This window comes from Schistocerca serialis, chromosome 3 (genome assembly GCF_023864345.2).
Source record: "Schistocerca serialis cubense isolate TAMUIC-IGC-003099 chromosome 3, iqSchSeri2.2, whole genome shotgun sequence".
Classification (NCBI taxonomy): domain Eukaryota; kingdom Metazoa; phylum Arthropoda; class Insecta; order Orthoptera; family Acrididae; genus Schistocerca; species Schistocerca serialis.
The window spans coordinates 76623125-76647482 of NC_064640.1; the positions used below are offsets into that span (position 1 = coordinate 76623125).

General features: G+C 40.0%; 1 protein-coding gene across 3 annotated transcripts in view; it reads left to right on the forward strand.

Annotated features, from left to right (window-relative positions):
* The window catches only part of LOC126469739 (SRSF protein kinase 3-like), a 385641-nt gene that overhangs the window by 283134 nt on the left and 78149 nt on the right, over positions 1–24358 (forward strand). For all 3 annotated transcript variants that reach the window (XM_050096946.1, XM_050096947.1, XM_050096944.1), the window contains one exon: positions 22675–22887. In XM_050096946.1, the coding sequence (XP_049952903.1) occupies positions 22675–22887 (213 nt within the window). The remainder of the gene's footprint in view (positions 1–22674; positions 22888–24358) is intronic.

A 24358-nucleotide genomic window follows, 5' to 3' on the forward strand; every position in this document is an offset into this window, starting at 1 on the left:
TAACTCTTAACATTATTGATTTTGGACTGTATATTACGTTTATCAATAAAAAATCTTTGTTTTTAGACAATCTTTTGATGTGTGTGTAGCATTGAAAATAAGGTTTCCTATCATCAACTTTGATTTTTTTTAAAACTAGGGAGTGTCTGGCATTGAAAATAAGGTTTTCTATCATCAACTTCGATTATTTTAAAACTAGGCAGTGTCTAGCAAAAAGCGAAAACACTTATCTTTTTATTTTCATTATAGACCATCCTTGCAAAACTTGATCAAAATCTGTGACCCACAGGTCAGACCCTCCCCTTGTTAGATGCTCTTCAAATTTTTTAGGAAGAAAATGGGAATTTTTATCTAGATAGAAGATACATTGGCTGTCTGAGGTGTCAAAGCATATCATCCTTCATGTTTTGAGAGGGCTGGAGTCTTGCATAAACCAACTTGCACAAGTTCGGATTCAATAATGCTACCAAGTCGTGAAATCAGTATTTTTCTGGTCAGGTTTCTCAACTTAAATCTGCCAGTAAGTATTCTGTATCTGTATTCCAAAAATACTTACTCTTTTCAAACAGTCAAAGTTGTCATTGATTCAGTGCAATAGACAGACATTGGTTTTAGTGAAGATGTTCTGTTGCTGGTAGGTGAGTCAGAAACTCCATACCCACCTTTCTTGTACAGGAGGAGGAGGAGAGGACAAGGGCATATCTGATTGTTGAATGATTCCATTTCGCATCGTGTCCACGACCTTGTCACTCAATTGGGACATTCTGTGTGATCTGTACTGTGAATGCAGTGTTCCACTTTGCTTTATCTTCACTCCATATTTGTATTCATCTAAAAGCTGGCACAGAAAAACCAGTACTTCATCTTGGTCAGACCAGTACTTACGGGTAGATAGATAATTGCTTGCTGTGGAGTGCTGGAGTATTGCACACTTAAGAGTGAATTATGACTGCCATGGTAGTGTGTCATGTACTTTTACCTTGGCTACTTGTGATACTTATGGCCATTGAACAGTTTTAAATAAGTGTGGTGTTGAATGAAACTTGTTTATTGAAATGGAATATAGTTTCTCTGTTGGTGAATAACTGATCAGAGCAATCACTGTTCAGGAGCTTGTTTAGCTGATTTGTGATGCTGGAGCCCTTGTTTCTCCACGGTCTATAATGGATTTTAATGCCTGCAAGAAATTCCATTGGTAAATGACATAAATACATCCTAGAATAACAGAAGCCCCTAAGGACTGTAGTCCTTGCCAATCATCTGGACAAAACAGGCTCTAGTTGGTCCTTCATGTTTTCCATTCTTTGTGATTTCCAGCATCTTGCCAAATGTTGTCCATAGATACTTCTATCTGTCCCGGTAATCATTCCAGTATTTCCATACAACTGTATTACAATTTATTTTTATGTTCAGTGGAACGTGAAAAAAAGTGTAAGACAAATGTATAAATTAAATAGATAGAAAAACCCATGCAAATGTGGTACCCACAATCAACTCAGAGAGAGAAGGAAGAAAAAGGGGGAGAGGGATGCACCTGGCCAACTAGACCATTAAAGCTGGTCGCTTCATTTGGTTTTTTGGTTATGGCTGTTGGACAGTCTTCGTCCTGCATGTCGCCTACATTCACTTTCCTGACAAGAATGTTACTGCTGTGACAGTTGATTTCTTGTGGATTGTCAGACAATCTTTTTCTTTCTCTGCAGATATACATGGTGTGTCTAAGACTTCTATGGCTAAAAACACTAACACTGTGTGCTCTTGCCTTATAAATGTCTGTTATTCTCTCAAGCATTCTATTTTGGCAATTGAGTGGAGTGTACATGACTTGCTTGGAAGTGTGGCATTTGTCCGACATCTGTGGTGGTAGTCTGAGGTGGCACGTCCCAGTCTCGAAGGGAAACCTACCTGGATGTAGAGAGAGGCCAAAAGATTAATGCATCTGTTCTGGAAAGACTTGGTATTTCATGTCATCAGTGTTCATGACCATCATAAACACTTGAGTTTCATCTCGTACTGTTTATGGTATTAGGAATGGGAAAGTCTTGGCAGTCTTTGTTTACAAATTAATAAAGGCAGGAAGTGCAAATTGAATCTCTGATCTGCACAACGTTAGTTGGAGATGCTTCATTCTGAACAGTTTAATGATTGTGTCAGTATTGTATGAAAAATCATTCTGCCTTCTGACAAACAAGGAATAAATACAAACAGTGTTATGCTGTACCAATAACTGGATGTGTATACTGACTCCACTGAGGACCACACAGTGCTGAGTGGCCGCTGACCCATCCCTTGCCAATGTGTACGTACAGGGAGCAGTCTAGACACACACACACATCATGGGAGGGTCCATTCAGTTAGCTAACTGTGGTGATGGATAATCGAATATTTTGACGAATTATTCAACTCGGTCAAGGAATTACAAACAAATGAAGACAGAAAAACATAAACAACAAATTTTAATGCTTGTTTGAGTGAAATACTTGAAAGTATGCGACTTCTGCCTGTACACTTTGCAAAGCTGCTGTGGAAGACTATACACAAAGCCAAGTTTGTTGAAAAAATCAGCAAGCTGTTGCACAAAAGAAATTTTATTTCTTTACTAGTTTCAGGCACCTAGTGCACTTCTGTGCAAGATTATAATTACTGCATTTTGTATTTCAATATAACTGTCATCAAGGAGTGTGACTGAATGAAATTTAAAATGTTGATTCGACACCATAAGTGCTAGTCAAGCCACAGTCACTAAAACAATGAAATTTTTAAAAGGTTACATAACTAGTTTTGACACTTTCAAATGCAATCACAAACCCGGAAAACTGCATTAATAATTGAAACGACACTTCTTTCAAATATTACAAAAAATACAACAAAACCAATAAACTGAATCAAAGGCAGCAGAAACAGGTCACAAGATGTCATAACAATTTTTGGTTGATCCATTATTTCATATCTTAATGCAGTATAGATGAAATCTGCATCAGTATGAGAGGTATTGGATACTCTTGCATTACATGCTGCAGTGATGCAATGATCATTTTGCAAACAAAGGCTCACATGTCTGAAAATGAAAAAAACACATGCATTTAACTAACATCATGGTGAAAACTGCCATGAGATAATTAGTTATCATTGCCTCACCATAGTATTATAATGTGCCGCAAGCCCAAAACTGAAATGACTGATCAACTAGAAACTGTCATGATGTCTTGTGACCTGTTTCTGCTGCCTTTGCTTCAGTTTACTGGTTTTAGTGTATTTCATGTAAGATTTTAAAGAAATGTGGTTGCAGTTATTATTGAAGTTTCCGTATTTGTTGATTACATTTGAAAATGACAACTCAGTGCGTCAAAACTTGTTATGTAACCTTTTAAAAATTTCATTGTTTCAGTGACTGCCGCTTGACCACCATTTGTGGTGTCAAACATTTTAAATTACTGCATTATTTCCGCGTGTCAAAAATTAGCAGGTGTATGCAGCGTGTTAAGGTAATCATGTTGATCATAGTGCATGATGTACAATTGTGATATAAGGAAACTGAATGACAAGTGGAGACGTCATGCCAGATACCATGTTCTATGCTGTGTAGGAAGTAATGAAAGAGAGAATATCGGTGAACTGAAGCTGAACTTGCCAACACATTATGCAGTTAGGCAGTAAGATGAGGTAACAGCTGTAGGATATAAGCTCAGTAAACTGAAAAACTAAACTAAGTATCAGGAGAGAAGAACCTTAAGCAACTTCTGAATACATCATTTCTCGTACTGCAGTTACACGGGCTCTACCATAGTAATCACAATTACATTTTATCTCTGTAAATATTGTAAGTGTCATAGAGGCTGTTTTAAATACACTTACGAAAAAAAAATCACAACAAGGTGTTGTGCAACATAAACAGAAGTTGGTATGTATGTTTATACATCTGAAAGATGATGTCTATTAAGATTTCACACCAGTCGCATAAGAATAGCACTGGTTGCGCAACTATACCTTTGAGAATGGACATGGTGAGTTGGTGTTAGTCAAGAATGTCTTAAATGCAACAGATACCATTATCAACACCTCACTGAGTTTGAACTAGGTCATGTAACAGGGCTATGAGAAGCTGGATGTTCCTTCTGTGATACTGCAAGAAGATAGGACTGTGGATGGTCATGTGGCACTTCAGAGAGATAACATGATCGTATGCGGTGTATGGCACTTGTGCATCGTACTGCATATGCAGTAGTAGTGGCATCACAGTGACACAACAAACTGTTATAAATCTGTTACTTGAAGGACTGCTCTGTGCCAGATGCCCTGTAATGTGCATTCCACCGACCTCAAACCACCACTATTTGTGACTTCAGTGGTGTCACGTGAGAGCTCGTTGGAGGGCAGGGTGGAGGTCTGTTGTGTTTTCTGATGAAAGCTGGGTCTGCCTCGGTGCCAGTGGCTGCTGTGTGTTGGTTAGGAGCAGGACAGTTGATGGCGTGCAACCAACCTGTCTGCATGCTATACACACTGGATCTACACCTGGAGTTTTGATCCAGGGTGTGATTTCATATGACACCAGGAGCACCCTCGTGGTTATCTCGTGCACCCTTACTGCAAACTTGTACGTCAATCTAGAGATTCTACCTGTCATGCTGCCATTCATGAACAGCATTCCATGGGGTGTTTTCCAACAGGATAACACTCATTCACATACCACTCTTGTAACCCAATATACTCCACAGAGTGTCTACATGATGCCTTGACATGCTCACCTATCTCCAGTCGACATGTGGGATATCATTGGACGACGACTCCAATGTCATCCACAAATGGCATTAACCATCCCTGTACAGACCAACCGAGTGCAACAGGCATGGAACTCCATGTCACAAGCTCACATCTGTCGCCTGTGCAACACAATGAATGCACGTTTGCATACTTACGTTCAACATTCTGGTGGTTACACAGGTTTTTAATGTGCCAGCATTTCACATTTCCAATGGCTTATCTCGCGCTTATGTCAACGTGCGATCTTGCAATGTTAATCACTTAAATACGTTGCCTAGACAACTGTATTTCAGAAGTTTTGTAATTGTACATTAATTACCCTTTGGTGAACTTTTTTCCCGTCAGTGTATGTCTTCAAGACAATGGGTGACAATTGGTGTGGGGAAGAAATGTGTTAGCAGAACTATCATAAATCAGTGCCCAGATAGGGATGTAGTGAGATGTCATCCTACTCAAAGAAAATTGAGACACAGTGAAGAGAATCTGTGATAGATCCTGTATGCCTCCTAAGCACAGCACCTAAGTGTTACTTTTAACATTTATTCATTTCAGGTGCCAGAACTGTAATCAGGGTAGGAAGTGTTAATTACTGTAAAGTAAATGTGCATCTCTTCCATGTAATAGAATTGTAATCATGATAGGGAGCATTCATCTTTGTAAAACAGTTAGGTATTCCTTTCAGAAAATGAAACAGAACCTGTGTAAAATTTATGTAAAAAAATTTTCCCCCAGGGGGCGGGGGGAGGCAGGTGTCGCATATGTGGATAATGCAACACCTAAAAGACAATGACTGTAGCCAGAGTCTATGCTTACAGAATACAAAGAGAATGCCACAGGAAGGGCTTTGGTCAGACACATACTTGGCTGTGGTCTCATGTGAGACAGTGCCACTGGGCATTGGCTAAATGTGGATGTATGAAATGGGTGACACGGCTGTTGTGTGATATACAGGGTGTAACAAGAAACCATGCCCAAACTTTCAGGAAACATTCATCACACGAGAGGAAGAAAATATGTTATCTGAACATTGGTACAGAAATGTTTTGTTTCCATGTTAAGAGCTTATTTTCTACTTCTCTTCATAATCACATTAATCACGGCACACACACACAGACAGGAAGTACCAGCATTATATGAAATGTTCAACATACCCTATTTGTTACAGTGTGAAACACTTTCCTAAATTAAATGTTCAAACTGCGCTCCATTAGCAAGGATATAAGCATAAACCTGCCATTGTATAGAATCCCTGATGCTCTGATGTATTCTTGGAGAATTACATGCAGTTTCACAGCCTTCCACAGTATGGGCTTGTAGACACTGTATACTGTGTACTGGCATTCCATACACAAGAGCTTTCAAATGCCCCCATAAATAAAAGTTTTAGTTGATTTAGGTCTGAAGAGCATAGAGGCCAAGAAATTTGTTCTCTTCTAACTACCCATCTGTCATGGAATCTCATTTAGAAGCCTACGAACTTTAGCACTGAAATGAGGCACTCCATCATGCATGAAGTACATGTTTTGTCACACACATAAAGGAACATGTTCAAGCAGGATAGATAGAATATTCTCTTAGAAAGCAAGGTAAGTTCTCCACTCAGCCTGGGTGGAAGAACATAAGGCCCTGACAAACAGTCACCAACAACACCGGCCCAAACATCAACAGAAAATCTTTATTCATGACATGATTTTCCTGGGATAAATCAGCACATCCTAGACCAATGCGATGTTAGGTTGATGCATGTATCTTTACTAATGCAGCACTATGCCTCGAAGCACGATATCGGTGGACTTACCTCCATGACAGGTGATGGTAATGCCTTCATCCATCAGGGAAACAAACAGCCATTCAGTATTGCTTGGAGGTGTCCACAGACTATTGTTTAATACAATTACCTTCTGCATGAAATCCATTGGAACTTCTCAGACTGGTTACTGGCTTCACACATCTCATGGTCATACGTGAGTAAAAGTATAAATACTTGATAAAAGATACTGAGAGTCAGATCTATTTTGCACTGTAGCTGCTCGCTAATCTAGTTTTGTATACTGCCATTTTGCATCATCGATTAGTAGTAGCTTCTTTTCTGGCACAATGTACATAAACAAATGCTTTGTTATTTCAACTTTCGAGGGCAGTGGTGGTATTCTGTACAAGTTAAATACCTTATCTTCTACTAAAAGGATGTTTAAACACACAGCTTAAGATGTTCTCAGTAATGAAAACAGCCAGGTCAGTACTTCTGATCAGTTGGTAATGTAAGGGCTACAGGGAATGTCTTGTCCTTAATGCCGTTTTTGATCAGTTCTAAGAACTTCACAATCTGAACTGGGTTCATCAGATGAAGTTATAGATTACACTTCTGACCACTTACCACTGCCAGTATCGACATACCCTATTCCCAATCTAATTCATTGGAAATACTTGTAAGCTGTCTAAGTTGTTCATTAACAGTGACAAAAATTGCCTTTCTCTTCCACAATCTGTTGGTACCATTTTCATATTCTGCTGTGTATCAGCTCATTTATTTTTGTGGTGCCAGACACTTCGGACACTAGAATGTTGGGGCTGGGGGTTGCCCCCAACAGTGATAGAGAGATCAGCTGGTTGAAGATCAGAAAAAAGTGCTACATCCTTGCCTGGATATGGGTTATAAAGGTGGTGGTGATGGGAACCACTCTGCAAATCATTAATGAAACATGCATGTTCACAATAGTCCTTTACCCATTTTGATAGAGGGACTGGATTGCAGTAGGTGGGTGACTATTGCCCTGGAGTGATGTAAGTGGCTGCCAGCACACCATGCTCCTGTGTCGGCAACTGCTGGCTCGGGATGCAGCATGCCGTAGCAGCAACGGGCATGAGCGTCAAGGAAGCTGCCGTGTATGTGTGTCAGGTGCAGCTGGCCTCTAGATGGTGATCAGCAACAATGAAGGTCCTCAGGAACTACTGAACAGCAACAGAAGTACTGGGCAGCCCCATTCCAGGCTGAAATATGCAACCCACCAGGGAGGAGGTCACCAGCAGAAGATAGTCGCTTGGCCGGTGACCCAGCTGTGCAAAGGCACCAAGTTGTCTTCACGCAGTCCCGCGTTCAGGCAGATGCCTGCAGTTACTGGAGATGAAGTCTTTGGGAGGTGAATAGATGTTTCCTATGTCAAGGCAGTGGTCTTCACTTCAAAGTTAACAGTTAATGAAGATGGTGGTGCTCAGCACCATGTACACACTGTGATACGATCACATACAGAGAACTTCAGTAAGCATCTTAGAACATCTAAGAGTGATCGGGGAATTGATGAGTGTGTGCTATCCAGTATTTATCCAACAGCAGTACCGCAACCTCAGAAGGGATAACTGGCTGTAGCAGCTGGGTGTCACCACTGTGTGGTGTTGACTTCATTTATTCTGATTTTCTTGTTGGGTCAGTCCCTGCAGGAAGCTAGTGGCAGCTATAATGTTACACGACCTGATGGGTCAGCTTCTTGAGTATGTGCTCTTTCATTCTGTACACGCCTTCTTGTGAAACAGTGTTTGGACTTCAGGGTGGCAGTCTCTTCCCCCTGTATGAAGTTGTTTTGTTGAGCATCATAGGAGCAGTTCATCACACGTGACGTAGTAGGAGGATAGCTTATCTATATTTATATTCCACGAAAACACCACAGGGCTATGCACATCTGACTTCTAATATGGCTGAATGATATTTACAAGAATAGCTTTTGTATTTTATCTAAATCTTGTTTGCATGTATGGCTGTTTTGTCTGTAACTGTTACACCCTAAATTCTCGGGTTAGTATTGAGACTGGTCGCTTCTCTGAAGCATCTGGATAATGGGTTCCTAACTGTTGAATTAGTTGGTGGGCTGAGGTGGATGCCTTTCTAGGGTTTTTCTGATTTTCTTTTAATGTAGGTGTAGATGGATAGTTATTCTAAGAGGTCCTTAATGTGTGTGTTTGGTGTGTAGCTGTTTGCATCGGCGATGACGAGGAGGATTCTGTTTTGGAGTCTCTGAATGTTTTGTAGATGTCAGTCTGCTACCATAGACCAAACTTCCGATCCATATAAAATACTTGGGAGGATAACTGACCTGTATGGTCTTAGTTTCATTTCTATGTGAAGTCCTCCACCTTTTTAAGAGTGGGTATAGTTGGATAAAAGGAGCATAACCTTTACTTCTGGATCTGTCTCTTTGCTTGCGAAGGTTAAGCATTTGTCTGGTACAAGGCCGAGATATGTAGTTGCTCCACTCTGTTTCCTTAGCAGCTACAGAAATCCGTCTATTTGGGGGGGGGGGGGGGGGGGTGAACTTCCTTGTAAACATACCTGCTATGGACTTTTCAGAATTTATTTTTATTTTCCAAATATTACACCACTTCACGATTTCGTCCAAGTGCTCCTGTAGCTATGAAATTGAGGTAACTGCCGTGTCATCGGCATACAGTGCTATCTCACTGCCTGCCTACTTTGGCACGTCATTGGTGTATAGTGGGTATAATATGAGCCCAAGAACTGAGCCCTGCGGAACTTCTGCCACAGCGTCCCTGATTGTGCTTACATGATTGCCGCATCTGACACGGTACTGCCTTCCCGTCAGAAATGAGTCAATCATGCTGATGATATGTCCTGGAATGCCTAACTGGGATAACTTGTATACTAAGCCATCATGACAGACTTTGTTGAATGCTTTCTCAATATCGAGAAAGACTGCTCCTGTGCTGTGTTTCCGATCTCTCACCCTGCATATGTATTCCACAAGATGCAGGGATTGATGGATGATGCTGTGTCAGGGCAGAATGCAAACTCCTCAGGGATGATTGTGTTATTGTCTCGTAGGAATTTGGATAGGGCACTGAGGATCAGGCACTCCAGTACTTTCCCTAGAAAGCACAGGAGGGAGATGGGTCGATAGCTTTGTGGAAGGATAAGGTTCTTATTGGGTTTAGGTAGAGTTACAACCTGAGCAGTTTTCCAGGCTTTTGGGAAGTAGGTTAGGGAAAGGCACTGGTTGTATAGTGTGATGAGGTAGGTGATTGCGTTGGGGGGCCGGTGTTTCAGGTAGGGACACGGGGGATTTATTATTCCCTAAGCGTCTGATGTAGGCACACACAAGTCACTCGGAAACAGGAGTAAATTCTGTATTTGGCCTCTCTTGCCTCAATTGAGCCACTTGTCCATTTGTTATTTCTTCCTGCTTGTCACTCTTGTCATCTTTGATGACGTGAGTATGAAATTGTGACTCTAGCAATGTTGCCAGTAATTCTGCCTTATTCTAGTCATCATATACTATCCCAATTGGACCTCAGAGTGGCCTGTCTACCCTAGGAGTAGCCTTCTGTGCTTTGTGATTTCCCATACTTCGATCATGTCCTGTTCTGCATTCCTGAGTCTCTCTTCCCAGTAGAGGCCTCTGTGCTCTGTCAGTCTTTCCTTTACCTGGGATTCAAGCCGCCTAAGCAAGCAACGATTGACAGGATCGCAGTAGTGTTGCCAGTCCCTACTTATGCGCCGCTTAGTGACTATCAGCTCCCAGATATCAGGGGGCAGGTCCCTGGCACCAGGCTTGGTGGCTAACCTGGTGCTTGTCTCTCGAGCACAGGTCTGGAGGATGTTTGTGAAATACTCTACTGCTGTGTCCACCTCCCTTTTGTTCCGCATTTGCGGAATGTCCTCCAGGTGTTGTCCTACCAGGGCAGTATATTGTTCCCATTTAGTTTGATACATTGTGTTTGCCATCCTCTGGATTGTGTCTTCGACATTGGCACATTCCACGATAACCACGTTGTGGTCCGAGTCCAGCTCGTAATGGACTGTTGGCACAGCCCCCCAAGGCAGGCCCTTGAACAGGAAGTCATCCAGGATTTCTGGTGCATGGTCAGGGTTGTGGGGGATTTGAGTAGGCTTGTTGGGAGCAATTATTCCCACTTGGGGATTGCTCTCAACAAACCTTCTCAAACTCCAACTGCCAGCATTTATGATGCAACACCCCCAGTCCACACTTTTAGAGTTCAAGTCCCCTGCTGTTATGACTCTTTCGCCGATGCCGATCAAATTCTGAAGGTCCTGCTCGCTGAAATTACTATGCAGAGGTTTATATGCTGACAATATTTTAACTGTTTGATTGCCAACTTTTAATTCTATATCGGCCACCTCTACCGTGGCCAAGTTTGGCGTATCGATTGCCTGGTGACAAATCTTCCGCTTCACAAGGATGGCGACTCCTCCACCTGCGCAGTCTTGCCAGTTGACGCTGTGCACAGAATAGTTTCGCACCCTCAAAAGATCGGTTGGTGTTAGATGTGTCTCCTGAATGCAGGCCATATCTATGGTGTGCCGGTCTAGGAAAGATTATAACTGTGGGATCTTTGAGGATATGCTGTTGGCATTCCATTTTGAACTCTCTTGTACCATTACGGCTCATTAAAGAAGAGTGTCATAGTTGCTTCAGCGATTACTAGCATTTTTGCATATCTATCTTTCGTGGCTCAGACCGTCGCTATGGTTTCTCTAACTTTTGTACTACTGCTCCCAGTTTGAGCCCTGCAAACAGCTTCTCCACTTCTCCGAGTCCCCTCAGAAAACTTCTTCCGAGATTGCTGTCCGTGCTTGGCCCCACCTGTGGCTGCTCCTGCGCTGGGGCTGCAGTATCGTTTGTTGTTACAGTTGCCTGTTCTGGAACTGGTGGTGCGGGTGAAGCCTGTAGTGTGGGCGGGGGAAGTGTAGATGGGGCTGGGGGGAGGCTCGTCTCCTGCGTGGCCACAGGGGGTACCGCGGACGCAGAGTGGGCGGTGGGAGTGGGCATAGTTGCCCTGTGTGGTTGCATACCCGAGAAATCTCTTGCTTGCAATTCGAAGTTTGGCTGTTGGTGAGCTGGATCATTTGATGTGGCTGTTGTTACTGGGACAGTTTTTCGAAAACGGGAGGAATTTGAGCATCAGTGTGATATTGATCATGCCACTGGTGGAGGGCATATTCAACATCTGTAATCTAAACTTCAGAGATTCGTAAATGTGTGTCCCAAGTCTCATAGTTATATGTCTTACAGTTTAATAAATATATCCATTTGAAATAAAAATATTCTTTTCGAAACATCCTGTACATGTTTCTTCAGTGTGTCTTGTTCAAGGGACCTACCAAACCAATATCACATCTCTCAAATATATGTTTCAGACAAACAATCCTGTTGGCAGAACATCCGCAGCTGAGCATTATAGCAGAGGTTGAAAATACCGCTTCAGTTGTAAATTTACAACTGAAGCGGTATTTTCAACCTCTGCAATATGTTTCAGAGTCTTAGTGATCTCTTAGAGGCATCTTTATGTGTTGCCTAATGAGTTTCTTCTTTTGATAGCTTTCACATTTCCAGATATATTCTTATGTATTCTTTTCCATACCACTTAACACTCAGTACTTTTTTAGGGGTTCATATGTTCTCCCAATGCCTTGGTGACGTTCCACTGGGGAATCATGATACTGTTTTTAGTATCACTGCTTTTTATTGTTCACTTAAGTCTTCCATTGGTCTCAGATCAGCGGTCTCGTGCATCAGCAACATTGTTGTCATCACCTGTCTGTGGGGTCCTTGACACATGCATCTGTTTCCTCTTAGACTGCCCCCTGGCCTACGCTACCATTGCTTTCTGGTCACACGCCACCCATCCTGGTTCTTTTCACTCTCAGGAGTGCATCACCCACTTGATTTCATATGTCACTCTTATACGTTATCTAGTAATCATACTCCCTCAAGTTTAGTGTAAATTTCATTAATCTGGACAATGGACCTAAATGCTACCTACCCAGATTAGGAGCTTTTGATCGGTACATAACAGAAACTTGCTGCTAAAGAATATAGTGTAAAATATTTGACTGCCCAACAAATGTCTATTATCTCCTTGTCAATAGTAATACCTTTTTCCCCTTTATTTGGCATCTTCAAGGCGTATAGGACATGTAGGTTGCTTCTGATCTTTCCTCAACTTAAAACAGCCCCAATAGAAGTCTGACTGGTGTTGGTGGTGATTATGAAGTCCAGATACTGCAGTAGTGGTGGACTTGACCAGCTTCTCTTTTCAAATGCTGAAAGGTATTTTCATGCACAACACTCCAGGTATAAGGTACTTATGATGCACTTACAGTATCTGACTAGACCTAAGAAAAGCTTCAGTTGCTTTTTTTGGTTTTAGACTTTGGATACTTTATCACTTTGACATCCTGTCGGCTTGGCCTCAAACCCTCAGTCAGCAGGATATGCCGCAAATAGCACACTTCTTTTCGCAAAAATTCACATTTGTCAACATGTTGCTTTAGAATGTAGGGTCTAAGCCTTTTAAACACTTATTTTAGCCACACATTGTGCCCCTCTGAGGAGGAGCCAAATGTCATCACATTATCCAAGTAGATGAACAATTTGACGCCTTGTAGCCCTGTCAAAACAGAGTTCATCAATTTCTGAAATGTACTTGGGTCTGTTTTAATGTTAGTTGACACTCATTTGTATTTGTAATGCCTATTCGGTGTACTGAAACCTTTCCTAAATAGGAGGGGAAGGGAAGATCAGCTGAGCATGTTGCAGAAAGTGCAAATGGCCCATAAGCACACAAGACAAAATCCCAGTGATTACCGGAATCAAGGGCCACTTAAAAAGATATTCAAATTGGGCTACAGACAATACTGAAAGAAATTAGGGCTGTGCAAGACAGTAATACATGTAACAGTTTCCAGAAAAATAAAATTAATGTGTCTCATCACAACATTAGAGGTTTGAAAAACAAGATAGATGAGCTTTTCTCTGTCTGGAAGATTAGGTAAATTCTGAAGGGTTAGATGTTCTGTGCGCCTCTCAACACCATGTTACCACAGGGATGAAGTAGTTAAGTATCGAGAACTATAGACTTTCTGTGTCGAGTTAACATGGAAAACGGAGGAGTTGCAACATATTTGAAAGTAGGACGCAAAGTAAAAAAAAAATATTGGAACAAATAGTCTTTGTGTTGATCAGAATCTAGAAGCATGTGCTTGTGAGCTGTTACTGCAGAATACTTCTGTGCTAATTGCAACAGTCTACAGCTCCTCTCTAGGAAATTTTCAACTGTTTATAAGAAATCTAGATACATTGTTGAGCTACCTGTCTGACAAGAGGAGGCAGTTAGTAGATTGTGGAGATTTGAATGTATATTCCTTAAAGGATATGGACAGGAAAAATGATCTAGAATTATTATTTGGGTGTTTTCCAACTTGCGCAGCAAAGTAGTAGGACACTGATTGATAACATTTGTATAGGCCGTACACAGGCTGAAACAATAAATGTGTACCCAATTGCTAATGGACTATATGAGAATGTTGCATAATTAATGGAAATAAACAGTATGGCACCTTACAACCTGGGTCAATGTTCGAAAGTAAAATTATCCAAGAGATACATAAAAAAAAGTGGGCTGTGGATAGGGAGTTAAAATCTCGTGGAAGAGGTAAAGCTATGTAAAGGCCAAAGTCAAATCCAACATTACTTGCATACTACAAAAAATACTGTAGTATTTTAAGGAAGGTCAATATAATGCCCAGTAGTATGCATGTCCTGACAGAAATAAAGAATGCAAATAGTAAGATAAAAGCTGTAAGGGACATTGTCAGACATTACAGCCAGTCAGTGTACAAGATTCCATAACAGTTAAACTAAATGGAAATGTTGTGGCTGATAATTCACAAGTCGCAAGTACTTTGAACAAACACTTTCTAAACATAGAAGAAAATACAGGATTAAATGGTTCAGTTGAAGAGGCAAGAGAAGATAATAAAATGTCATCCTACAAAACTTCAGGCGGTTAGAAGTAACACCAACATCCTTCACTGAAATTAATACGATTCTAAAAATCAATAACTCTTGCAGAGTTGAGCGTAATTTCAAACAGAAATCTAAAAAGTTGTTCCACCTTAATAAGTAATTTCCTTAGTGATGTGCAGTGCATCACTGGCATGGGGAATTTTTCCAGACAAACCACTTCATAAGAAAGATGACAAACAGACTTAAACAGTTATCATCCAGTTTCCTTACTGACATATTTTTCCAAAATATTCGAAAAGTAATGTACTCAAGTAGATGCACACTGAAGTAGAAAAAATTTATTTAACATATCACAGTTTGGTTTCCAGAAACGTTGTGTGACTGAGAATGCTGTTTATACATTCACTCATCAAATAGTACAAGCCTTAAATAATATATTGCCTGCCCCCCCCCCCCCCTCCCCCCCGGCCTTTGACTGCATAGCTCATGGTACTCTCTTACAAAAATTCAAGTTTTACGGAACTGATGGCTTTACTCAAAGCTGGTTTGAATCGTACTTCACAGGCAGAATGCAAAAATGCTGAGCAGTTGAGACAACGTCTGGAAGGTAGAAAGTTTTAGTGACTGGGGTAGAATCACAAAGGGAGTCCCAGAGGGTTCAATTTTAAGAATTATTAAGTGGTTCTCTGAAAATGGACGCTCCCTAGATTTTGTAAAAACATGCAACATTCGGTTCTGTGCAACAAATGGAATCATACCAGCAATTGATGTAGCACGTGAGTGGGACTCAGTACACAGGGTAGAATGTTCCAAATTTTTGAGTGTACATATTGATGAAAACTTGAACTGGAAGAAGGGGGGGGGGGGGCGGGAACTGTTGCACTTGAAAGTAGTTATATAGAACGAGATGAGATTACTGTTTCATTGCATCCACCAAATTGGAGAATGACTGACAGACATTTTACATCCTTGTTACATCCTTGTGTTATGATAAACCTTGTAGACCCAAAATAATCTCCGTAAGACTTAACATGATTTCTGTGAGCAGCGGACAGGTGAAACTCTGGACACACTGCATAAAAGATTAAAAAATGTGGGCTAATGATATCTTTCTTGAGTTCTGGAACATGTTTGATGACATTGTGTGCTGTTGTATAGTGAACATAAGATGAACTTAGGGCATTCTGAACCAGGTTTGTGAATGGGTGTATAATATATATTTATGGGAGGAAGTTCTCTTGTTCAGTATCCAGAGAAACGTACATCATTTGCATATAGTGTCAGGTGTATCTCCAATAGGACCAGACAGAGGTTAAAATTCAATTCAGAGTGGTTCATTTTTGCTGTATATTTTGACTGGCCAAGAAGCCACATATATCTGTATTATCCTGTTGAACAATTGTTGGTGTTCTTTCTCCTGTTGTACTTCAAATAATGTTATTTGAGAGATTTTTAATTGTTAACGAATGATGAATGCAATTGCATATGCATGGTTCAGATAAAAGTTTAAGTGGGACATTTTAATAATTATCTTGAAGTACATCCAGTATATTTGAAATAATTTATCTTATTACATGTGTCCCTTGGTGGCTCAGTAAGTGCCACATTATTGATCCAAAGGTTAATCAGAATCATACTGTGCAACCACACACAATCCAGCAGAGTTCCAAATCAAAGTCCAAGTCCAGAGAGTGAGGTAATAACTTTATTTGAGAGTCGGTGTAACTGTGGCTTCAACAGTGAAATACGAACTGATTGATCCACCCGCCACACTGATTATTTATTGCTGGTAGAGTACTTACGACCATATGAAAGTGGTGTGTTTACTGCAAGCCCTAGGATTGCAGCTGCTGTACATATATTGCTCCCGCTCTCAGCGTCTGTTTACATACCACTGAAAAGGCAAAATATTAGAGGAGTTAAACTGAATGTGAATCAGAAAGGCTTGTCAAATGTGCATGTAGTTTATTTCTACTTGTGTTGTTTGCATTGTAACAATGTTGTGGAGCGTATAATAGTGTTCAGATATATCTTGTGTAAGTATTAACCCACATGAAATAAAGCTTGCCTCATTTCCAGTTTTTGTAATTAAGAATAAAACTTACAGTGGGAGAAAATAGTTCCTGACGGTATTTTATCCCTTGTGAATCTTCACAAGTTCCATGACAGTTTGAAATTAACTGCTATGAAATGAAGAAAGGGACAGTTACCAGTCACTTCAATGCTTGGTACGTAATTAGGGTGTTCAAACATAGGCTGTCTGTGGATTCGTATTCTTCAGATGGCAGTGCATATTTCAATAGATGCAAACAGATAAACCGAGCGAGGTGGCGCAGTGGCTAGCACACTGGACTCGCATGCAGGAGGATGACGGTTCAATCCCACGTCTGGCCATCCTGATTTAGGTTTTCCATGATTTCCCTAAATCACTCCAGGCAAATGCCAGGGTGGTTCCTTTGAAAGGGCACGGCCGACTTCCTTTCCCGTCCTTCCCTAATTCGATGAGACCGATGACCTCGCAGTTTGGTCTCTTCTCCCAAACAACTCAACTCAACTCAACTCAACTCAACCCAAACAGATAAGCTAAATAAATATTCATCGGAATACATATGAAAGAGAATGTTGTTATTCAGTAATAACATTTCATGTATAAAAGTGACTTGTTGCTATTGCTTTATCAATTTTGTTTTAAAAACAGCCTGGTTTGTAATGTCACTTTCTATTCCTCTAAATACAAACATATCTATTGAAATGGATAAGGACAGTAATTCTTCTTCTTCTTTAGCTAGCGCCTTTATTCCACATTTGTGCACAGGGTCAGCATGGTTAAGTCAGATTAGGTGCGGTTAATCTAAGGTGTGGCCAGATGCCCTTCCTGTCACCACCCCATACCTCCCACCCCCACCCCACCCCCACCGCCACCCCCAACCCCCTACCCCATCCCCATCCCCCACCGGGAAGGAATGAGTGTTCCCCAGCTGCCTGTGTCATAGTGTAAACTATGAAATAGTGCGAACTTTTTCAGATGTCTGTGAGGCGTGTAAATGGGGTGGTACTTGGGGACCAGCCTGGTATTCACCTAGTAGGATGTGGAAAACTGCCTAAAACCCATATCCAGGCTGGCCGGCACACTGGCCCTCATCGTTAATCCGCCGGGCAGATTCAGTCCGGGGCCGGTGCGCCTACCCGAGTCCAGGAAGCAGCGCATTAGTGCTCTCAGCTAACCTGGTGTGTGGATAAGGACAGTAATAATTGAAAAGATGGAAGTAGATGTATGTGTAGAGTCTGGACTCTAATTTTGGTCTGACAATCAAGCACCTTCCCATTTCAACACCATCCACATATTTTGCATGATTGCACTATTTTTTTTTTTTTTTTAAATTGATATGTAGTAGGTTTGCATTCTGAGAAAGAAAAAAAATTATATGTTTGTAGTGATACTGGAAGTGTGTTCTTTCATATGTTGGTAGTATCGAAATTCATTTCAGGTGAATATTGTTGTCACCTTCTCTATGAACTCCATCCCTAATGGCATCATTGAACTCTAATCTATCTTTCATTTTGTCAGTGATCTGAAACTTCATCTGTATTCTGAACTGTGTTTGGTGAAAACAACCTCTTGTCATACCACAAGTATTGTCCACATAACAGTGAGCTGATGTTCTAGTTCAATAAAAAATTGTTATTAAATGCAAGGAAATGCAAGTAGTGAATTCTTGGTGCAAAGACTGGCATGTGATGCTTTGGTGCATTTGAATGTGTTCTATCTCCTGTAGATACATGGAAATAACAAATATTGTTTGATTAGGATCCTTGACTTCAAACAATGGGTACTGTGGGTTGATAAGTGAATTGTATGCCGTGTTGATTCACTGAAAGAAATGTTGTAGGATATGCTCCATTTTAATCTTCATACAGCTGTAACTGAATTATTCAACAATCATCTGAACTCCCAGTTGAAGGAGTTGTAGGTATTAACCCTTTTCACTTACTAATTCCCCCCCTCCCCGCCACCCCCCTCTCTGCTCTGCTACAGGAGGCAGTCAAAATATGTTTCTTCATATAGGACCAATTCCATTCAACAGAAACCATAAGCTGTACGATATTTGCATTGTATGCCTGTTGCATCCCTAAACCTTTTAAAGTGTTTTGTAATGATTTTTATGTAGTTGGCTGTCTACCTGAAATATTTGTTGCTTTTCTTTTAATGCTTGGCGTACAGACTGTAAGTAACAGGATGATGTATGAATCAGGTGAATTATGTAAGTGGAACATACTTCAAGGAAATCCGCACTGTATTCATATTATAAACTCTGTAGTAAACACAGCTGTGGTTGCATACGAGTTCTTAATTTTTATTTTTAAATGACCAGTTTTGGTTTTCTACAGAGGTCGTCATCAGATCTACATTCCTGGATGACAGTAGGAATCGCTGGCATGGAGCAGACCTGTCTGTGCTGATGTGGTTAATGCTGCTATATGAGCACTGCTCCCCCCAGCAATTCCTGCTCTCATAAAGGAATGTAGGTCTGATGATTATCTCTGTAGAAGGTCAAAACCTGTCATCTAAAAATAAAAATTAACAAGTTATATGTGACAATGACTTGGTTTACTAAAGAAGTTAAAATTTTGCATTGGTTTCTTTGAAGTGACCATTACTGATTTCCTGTCACATGCTCAGTCTCTAACATCCTCACCATTGATGAAATGTTAGAGTTCAACTTTTCTCTGGGTATTTACAGATATGACTGTTGTCTGTGTTTCATTCATAATGTATAAAATATTATACTAAGAATTGGTGTAACAGGCTTTCAATGTTATTAGTACTAGATAAAGAGTCAGTTTTAAGTTGATTGCCTAGTGACTCAAAAGCGCAGAGACCTTTTGTGTATCATTTGCTATTACATGTGGTTTCAAATGTCTGTAAAGACTTTGAAGCTTGAATGCTGTAAAGTATTTTGGCTTGGACATTCATTAGGCATCAAATTGCTTGTGTTTTCATTGATGCTAATATTCTCACTAGTATCCGCATTTCAGTAATTCAGCTATTGTATCACGTTAACCATGTGAAGTCCTTTATTGTGCTTGGAGGTCCGGTATAACATTTGCCTGACAGTATCTTAATTTGAGAATTGGGGGGGGGGAATCATCTTTTCAGTGATGTAGTCCTCTTCTGTCTGGTAGTACATTTTTCCAACATTGTCCCAATGAACATGTTTCATCCATGAAATACACTTTTAGAAGGTCTGCAAAGGCCCAACCTGTTGCTGACATGCCAACGTCATCGGATGCACAGTGTTTCCACCCAACAATTTCTTACATCTGGGAGTAGGTGGTCAGAGGGGCCGGAATCACATAAAGAGAGTGGATGATTAAACAAATCAAAGCCATTGTTTTCTCATTGCCAAAGCACCTTTCATTGTCCAGTTCATTCTTTTTTCTTTTATAATCCAAACCCACATTATACTCGTACTTTTTCATCTTGATGAGTTGGTGTGGGTGTAAATACTGTGTACTGAAATATGGGAACAAAGTTTCTGGTAGCAGTACTCTTGTACAAAGTATTCTATGTATTTGTGCTGTATCAAATTGTAATAAAAACACAGCTTTTAACCATAAGACTTTGAAGGTCTCGGTAGCAATTGACAGTCAGCATGCTGCTCAAGATTGTTTCTGTGTTTGCAATGCTAGCGACATCTGTCAGAAAATAAACAACTCGTCAAATTTAGCTGTTGTCTCAATGTCAAGAGTCCATTTCATGCATCACTAAGATGATTACTGTCTTCCCCATTATAGTCTTTGTACATTCTAATCTCCACAGCCTCGTTGACAACTATCTCCCAGTAGGTTAGTATATGGGACAAGATTTTTGTTTCATGTAGCTGCACAGAAAGAAGGGAGTGGAGTAAGTGGAACACCTTCTGATAGTTGTACATCTTTGCACCAGAACCCAAGTGCTTCTTGTCAGGAAAGCTATAGCTCCTTTACCAACATAGTTCAAACACAGTAACCATCCTTCCATCTCTGTCTCAACAGTAAACTCCCTACCCCCTCCCCACTGCATTCTACTCCTACTTTCTCCTTAGTCGTGGACAGACAAGGCAGACAGTTTTTGAGTTAAATATTCCTTCAGTGCTGAAAGACGTGGTAAATAGAATCAGCAGAACTGAAACTGTTGTATTCAAGAAAAGTTGTAGGTACATTGTGCAAATGGAATTTATGAAGTGTTTGTGTGCACTTTGTCAAATCTCAGAGTATGGCCAGATATGATTATTAGTTGACCCCTCCCCCAGTTAACATAAGGTATGAGTAAATGTAAATAAACTGTAACAATTATTGCTTCCTTTCACTGAAGCACACAGGATGCTCCCAAACAGTTTGGTTTCATTTGTCTTTTTCTTTGTCACAATAATCGTACTTCTTGTAAAACATTTAGGTATGTTTGGTCTGTTGATCTCACTGTAAAGTCTGGGAATGATCTTACCAGATACATCTCTCTTCCACTGTGCAATCTGAAATGCTTTTGGTTCTATAATATATATGCATCCATTTCTTTATTTGTCATAGCATGACTGTTCATATCTTCTCTCACAAAATGACATGAGTTTGTTCTCACATGAGTAGCCCTGAGAGAATTAAGCTATACCTCTATAAATCACGATATTTCTTTTTCCATGGGAAAATTATCAGCAATTGTAGCAAAATTTTAAAACTAAAATTTATATTAGCTATGTGCACTTTGAGAATATTTAAAGTCATTTCCACAACAGAAATTTTGAAAATTAGAAAGTTTCTCATGACTGAAGAAATTTCCTTGGAAGATATTATGAATGTGTGGATGCAGAGCAACAGCAGTTTAGTAAACTTGTAGTGCAGCAGTAGGACAAAAGTGCGTCATACAAGTAACACATGTGAGTGTGTAAATCTGGCAGTAAAGCATACAGATGTGTGCTTGTAGGCAGCAAATCTATTACATGTTGGTTTCTAAACCAGAACCTACAGAACTGGGGGTTCTGCGAGTGTATAAATCTGGTTATAAATGATACAGATGTGTACTTGGAGGCAGCAAATCTGTTACATTCTGGTTTCTAAACCAGAACTTACAGAACTAGGGGTACTTTATCAGAAGTCACTATTATATAGGATTTAAAGGACAAGTACCAATTTCTTCAGTAAGGCCAAATACTACTGCAAGCTGTCTGTGTCATATGACACTACCAACACAAAAACTGCTAGAGTTGCATTTGAGATGATGATGATGATGATGATGATGATGATGATAACAAAAACACTGAAGATAGTACACAAAATGCTGAAATATAGGGGAAAATAAAAATAAATGAAATCTCTTGCATAAGGCAGATTATTGTGTGGGTCATCATCAAAATTAATTGGTGTACAGTCCGTGGAAGTCGCTGCTACAAACAATAAAGTCAGAGACATCCTGTAATATAATCCTACCATTCATTAATAATGTATGTTAGTAATGTATGTTCTGCAAAATGTGGTTTTCTTTAAATTAAATCCTGATTTTTATTACCTCAATCTTTAATGCATAAATAATTCTTGGCCTAAAGGTAACAACTCGCTGAATAGCAGGGGTGTTGTCATCAAAAGACAAATAAACTAAACTGTAAATGTATCTTGGTTTTGGATAGATTGTTTTTTGAGCTGCAGTTCTCTCTCTCTCTCTCTCTCTCTCTCTCTCTCTCGCTCGCGCGCGCGCCCACACACACACACACACACACACACACACACACACACACTCACTCACTTCTTATGGCTACATTTTGCCTGCAGACTGTATAGTGACACTGTAGTCAGTTGGCACAATGCAGCATGCAGCTTTGTGTGTGTGTGTGTGTGTGTGTGTGTGTGTGGGGGGGGGAGGGGGGGGGGAGGGGTACTCTATTTGGAAAAACGATTCACCCAAAAGCTGGCAAAGTTTTCAGTCCTACTTATGAACCTTTTGACAACTCAGTGACACTATTATTCAGTGGGTTGTTACCTTTACTTATTAAATTATTTGCATTCCACTAGGGCTTTTTATTATTATATTGAACTCATAATATGCACTAGCAAGCAATTCATAAGGTAACTCATTTTCATACTTAATACTTGAACTAATTTCCAGATTTCGAGAGTAATAAAATCGATCCAAATGAGAAAAGTGAAGTTCCTCATGTGGAAGTTTCCCCTGAGGTTGAAACTGAAACACGTAGTGTGTGTAATGGCCACAATACTGAATCTCAGGACTCGGACAATGGTAAGAAGAAACCTACGCTTAGATGGAATAGAAACAGTGGAAGCTCGGACGAATCTGATACTCGACAAGAGAAAGAAGAGGGTAAGACCTTTTTTTTTATATTTTTAGTTACTCTTAATGATGTGCTAAACTTAAAATGCATTGTCGCACATTGTGGCTATGTTTTTTTGGAATGTCCAATGAAACAATTTTGTATTGTTAGCAAATTCGAAATTACAAGCCAACACGCTAGTTGATTTTATATCACTTTTAGTTGGAAGATAAAAACCAACCACTTGCTTGAACATTTCGTTGTTGTTGGCGTCATCATTGTCTTCAGTCTGAAGACTGGTTTGATGCAGTTCACTGTGCTACTCTGTGCTGTGCAAAGCCCTTCACCTCCGAATAACTACTGCAACCTACATCCTTGTGAACCTGCTTACTGTATTCATCTCTTTATCTCCCTCTGTGATTTTTACCTTCCCCACACTGCCCTTTAATACTAAATTGGTGATCCCTTATTATCTCAGAATGCGTCCTATCAACCGATCTGTTCTTTTAGTCAAGTTGGGCCACGAACTTCTTGTCTCCCCAGCTCTATTTAGTATTTCCTTATTAGTTACATGATCTACCCATCTAATCTTCAGCAATTTTTTGTAGCGCCAGATTTCAAAAGCCTCTGTTCTATTCTTCTATGAAGTGTTTATTGTCCTTGTTTCACTTTCATGCAAGGCTACATTCCAGACAAATACCTTAAGAAAAGACTTTGTAAAATTTGTGTCTATATTTCATGTTAACAAATTTCTTTTCTTGCCATTGGCAGTATACATTTTAGATCCTTTTTACTTCAACCATCATCAGTTATTTTGCTGCCCAAATAGCGAAACTCATCTACTAAGTTCAGTGTATCATTTCCTTATCCAGTTCCCTCATCACCACCTGATCTAATTTGACTACATTCCATTATCCTTATTTTGCCTTTGTTAGTGTTTATCTTATATTATATCCTCCTGCCAAGATGCTGTCCATTTTGTTCCCCCAAAACTTTGACTCTGTCTCCAAATTTTTCTTTGGTTTCCTTTACTGCTTGCTCTGTGTACAGATCAAATAACATTGTGGATAGGGTAAAACTCTGTCTCATTCCTTTATCAGTGACTGCTTCCCTTTCATGTCCATAGACTATTACAATTGCAGTCTGGTTTCTGTACAAGTTGTAAATAGCCTTTAACTTCTTGTCTGTTACCCTTGCTACCTGTGTTATTCAAGATTAATATTAACGCATACTCCGTGTCAGTGAAGAAGATAAAGTGAGCACATTGTACTGTAACAATTATTAGTCTGTTGTTAATCGATTGCTTTGAATGATGTGCTGTCTTTCATTATGATGATTTGCAGTGTCCTGTATTGTACAGGTCTAGTCATGTAGCATTTGACTGTTGGGAGAAACTTAACCATAGAAAAGTAACAATACATACATCTGTTCCAGAATTCATTTCTTTTTGTATTCTAAGCTTCTAAAGTTATACAGCAGTGGACAGTTATATTTCTCATATAATATAGATGATATTTTTTG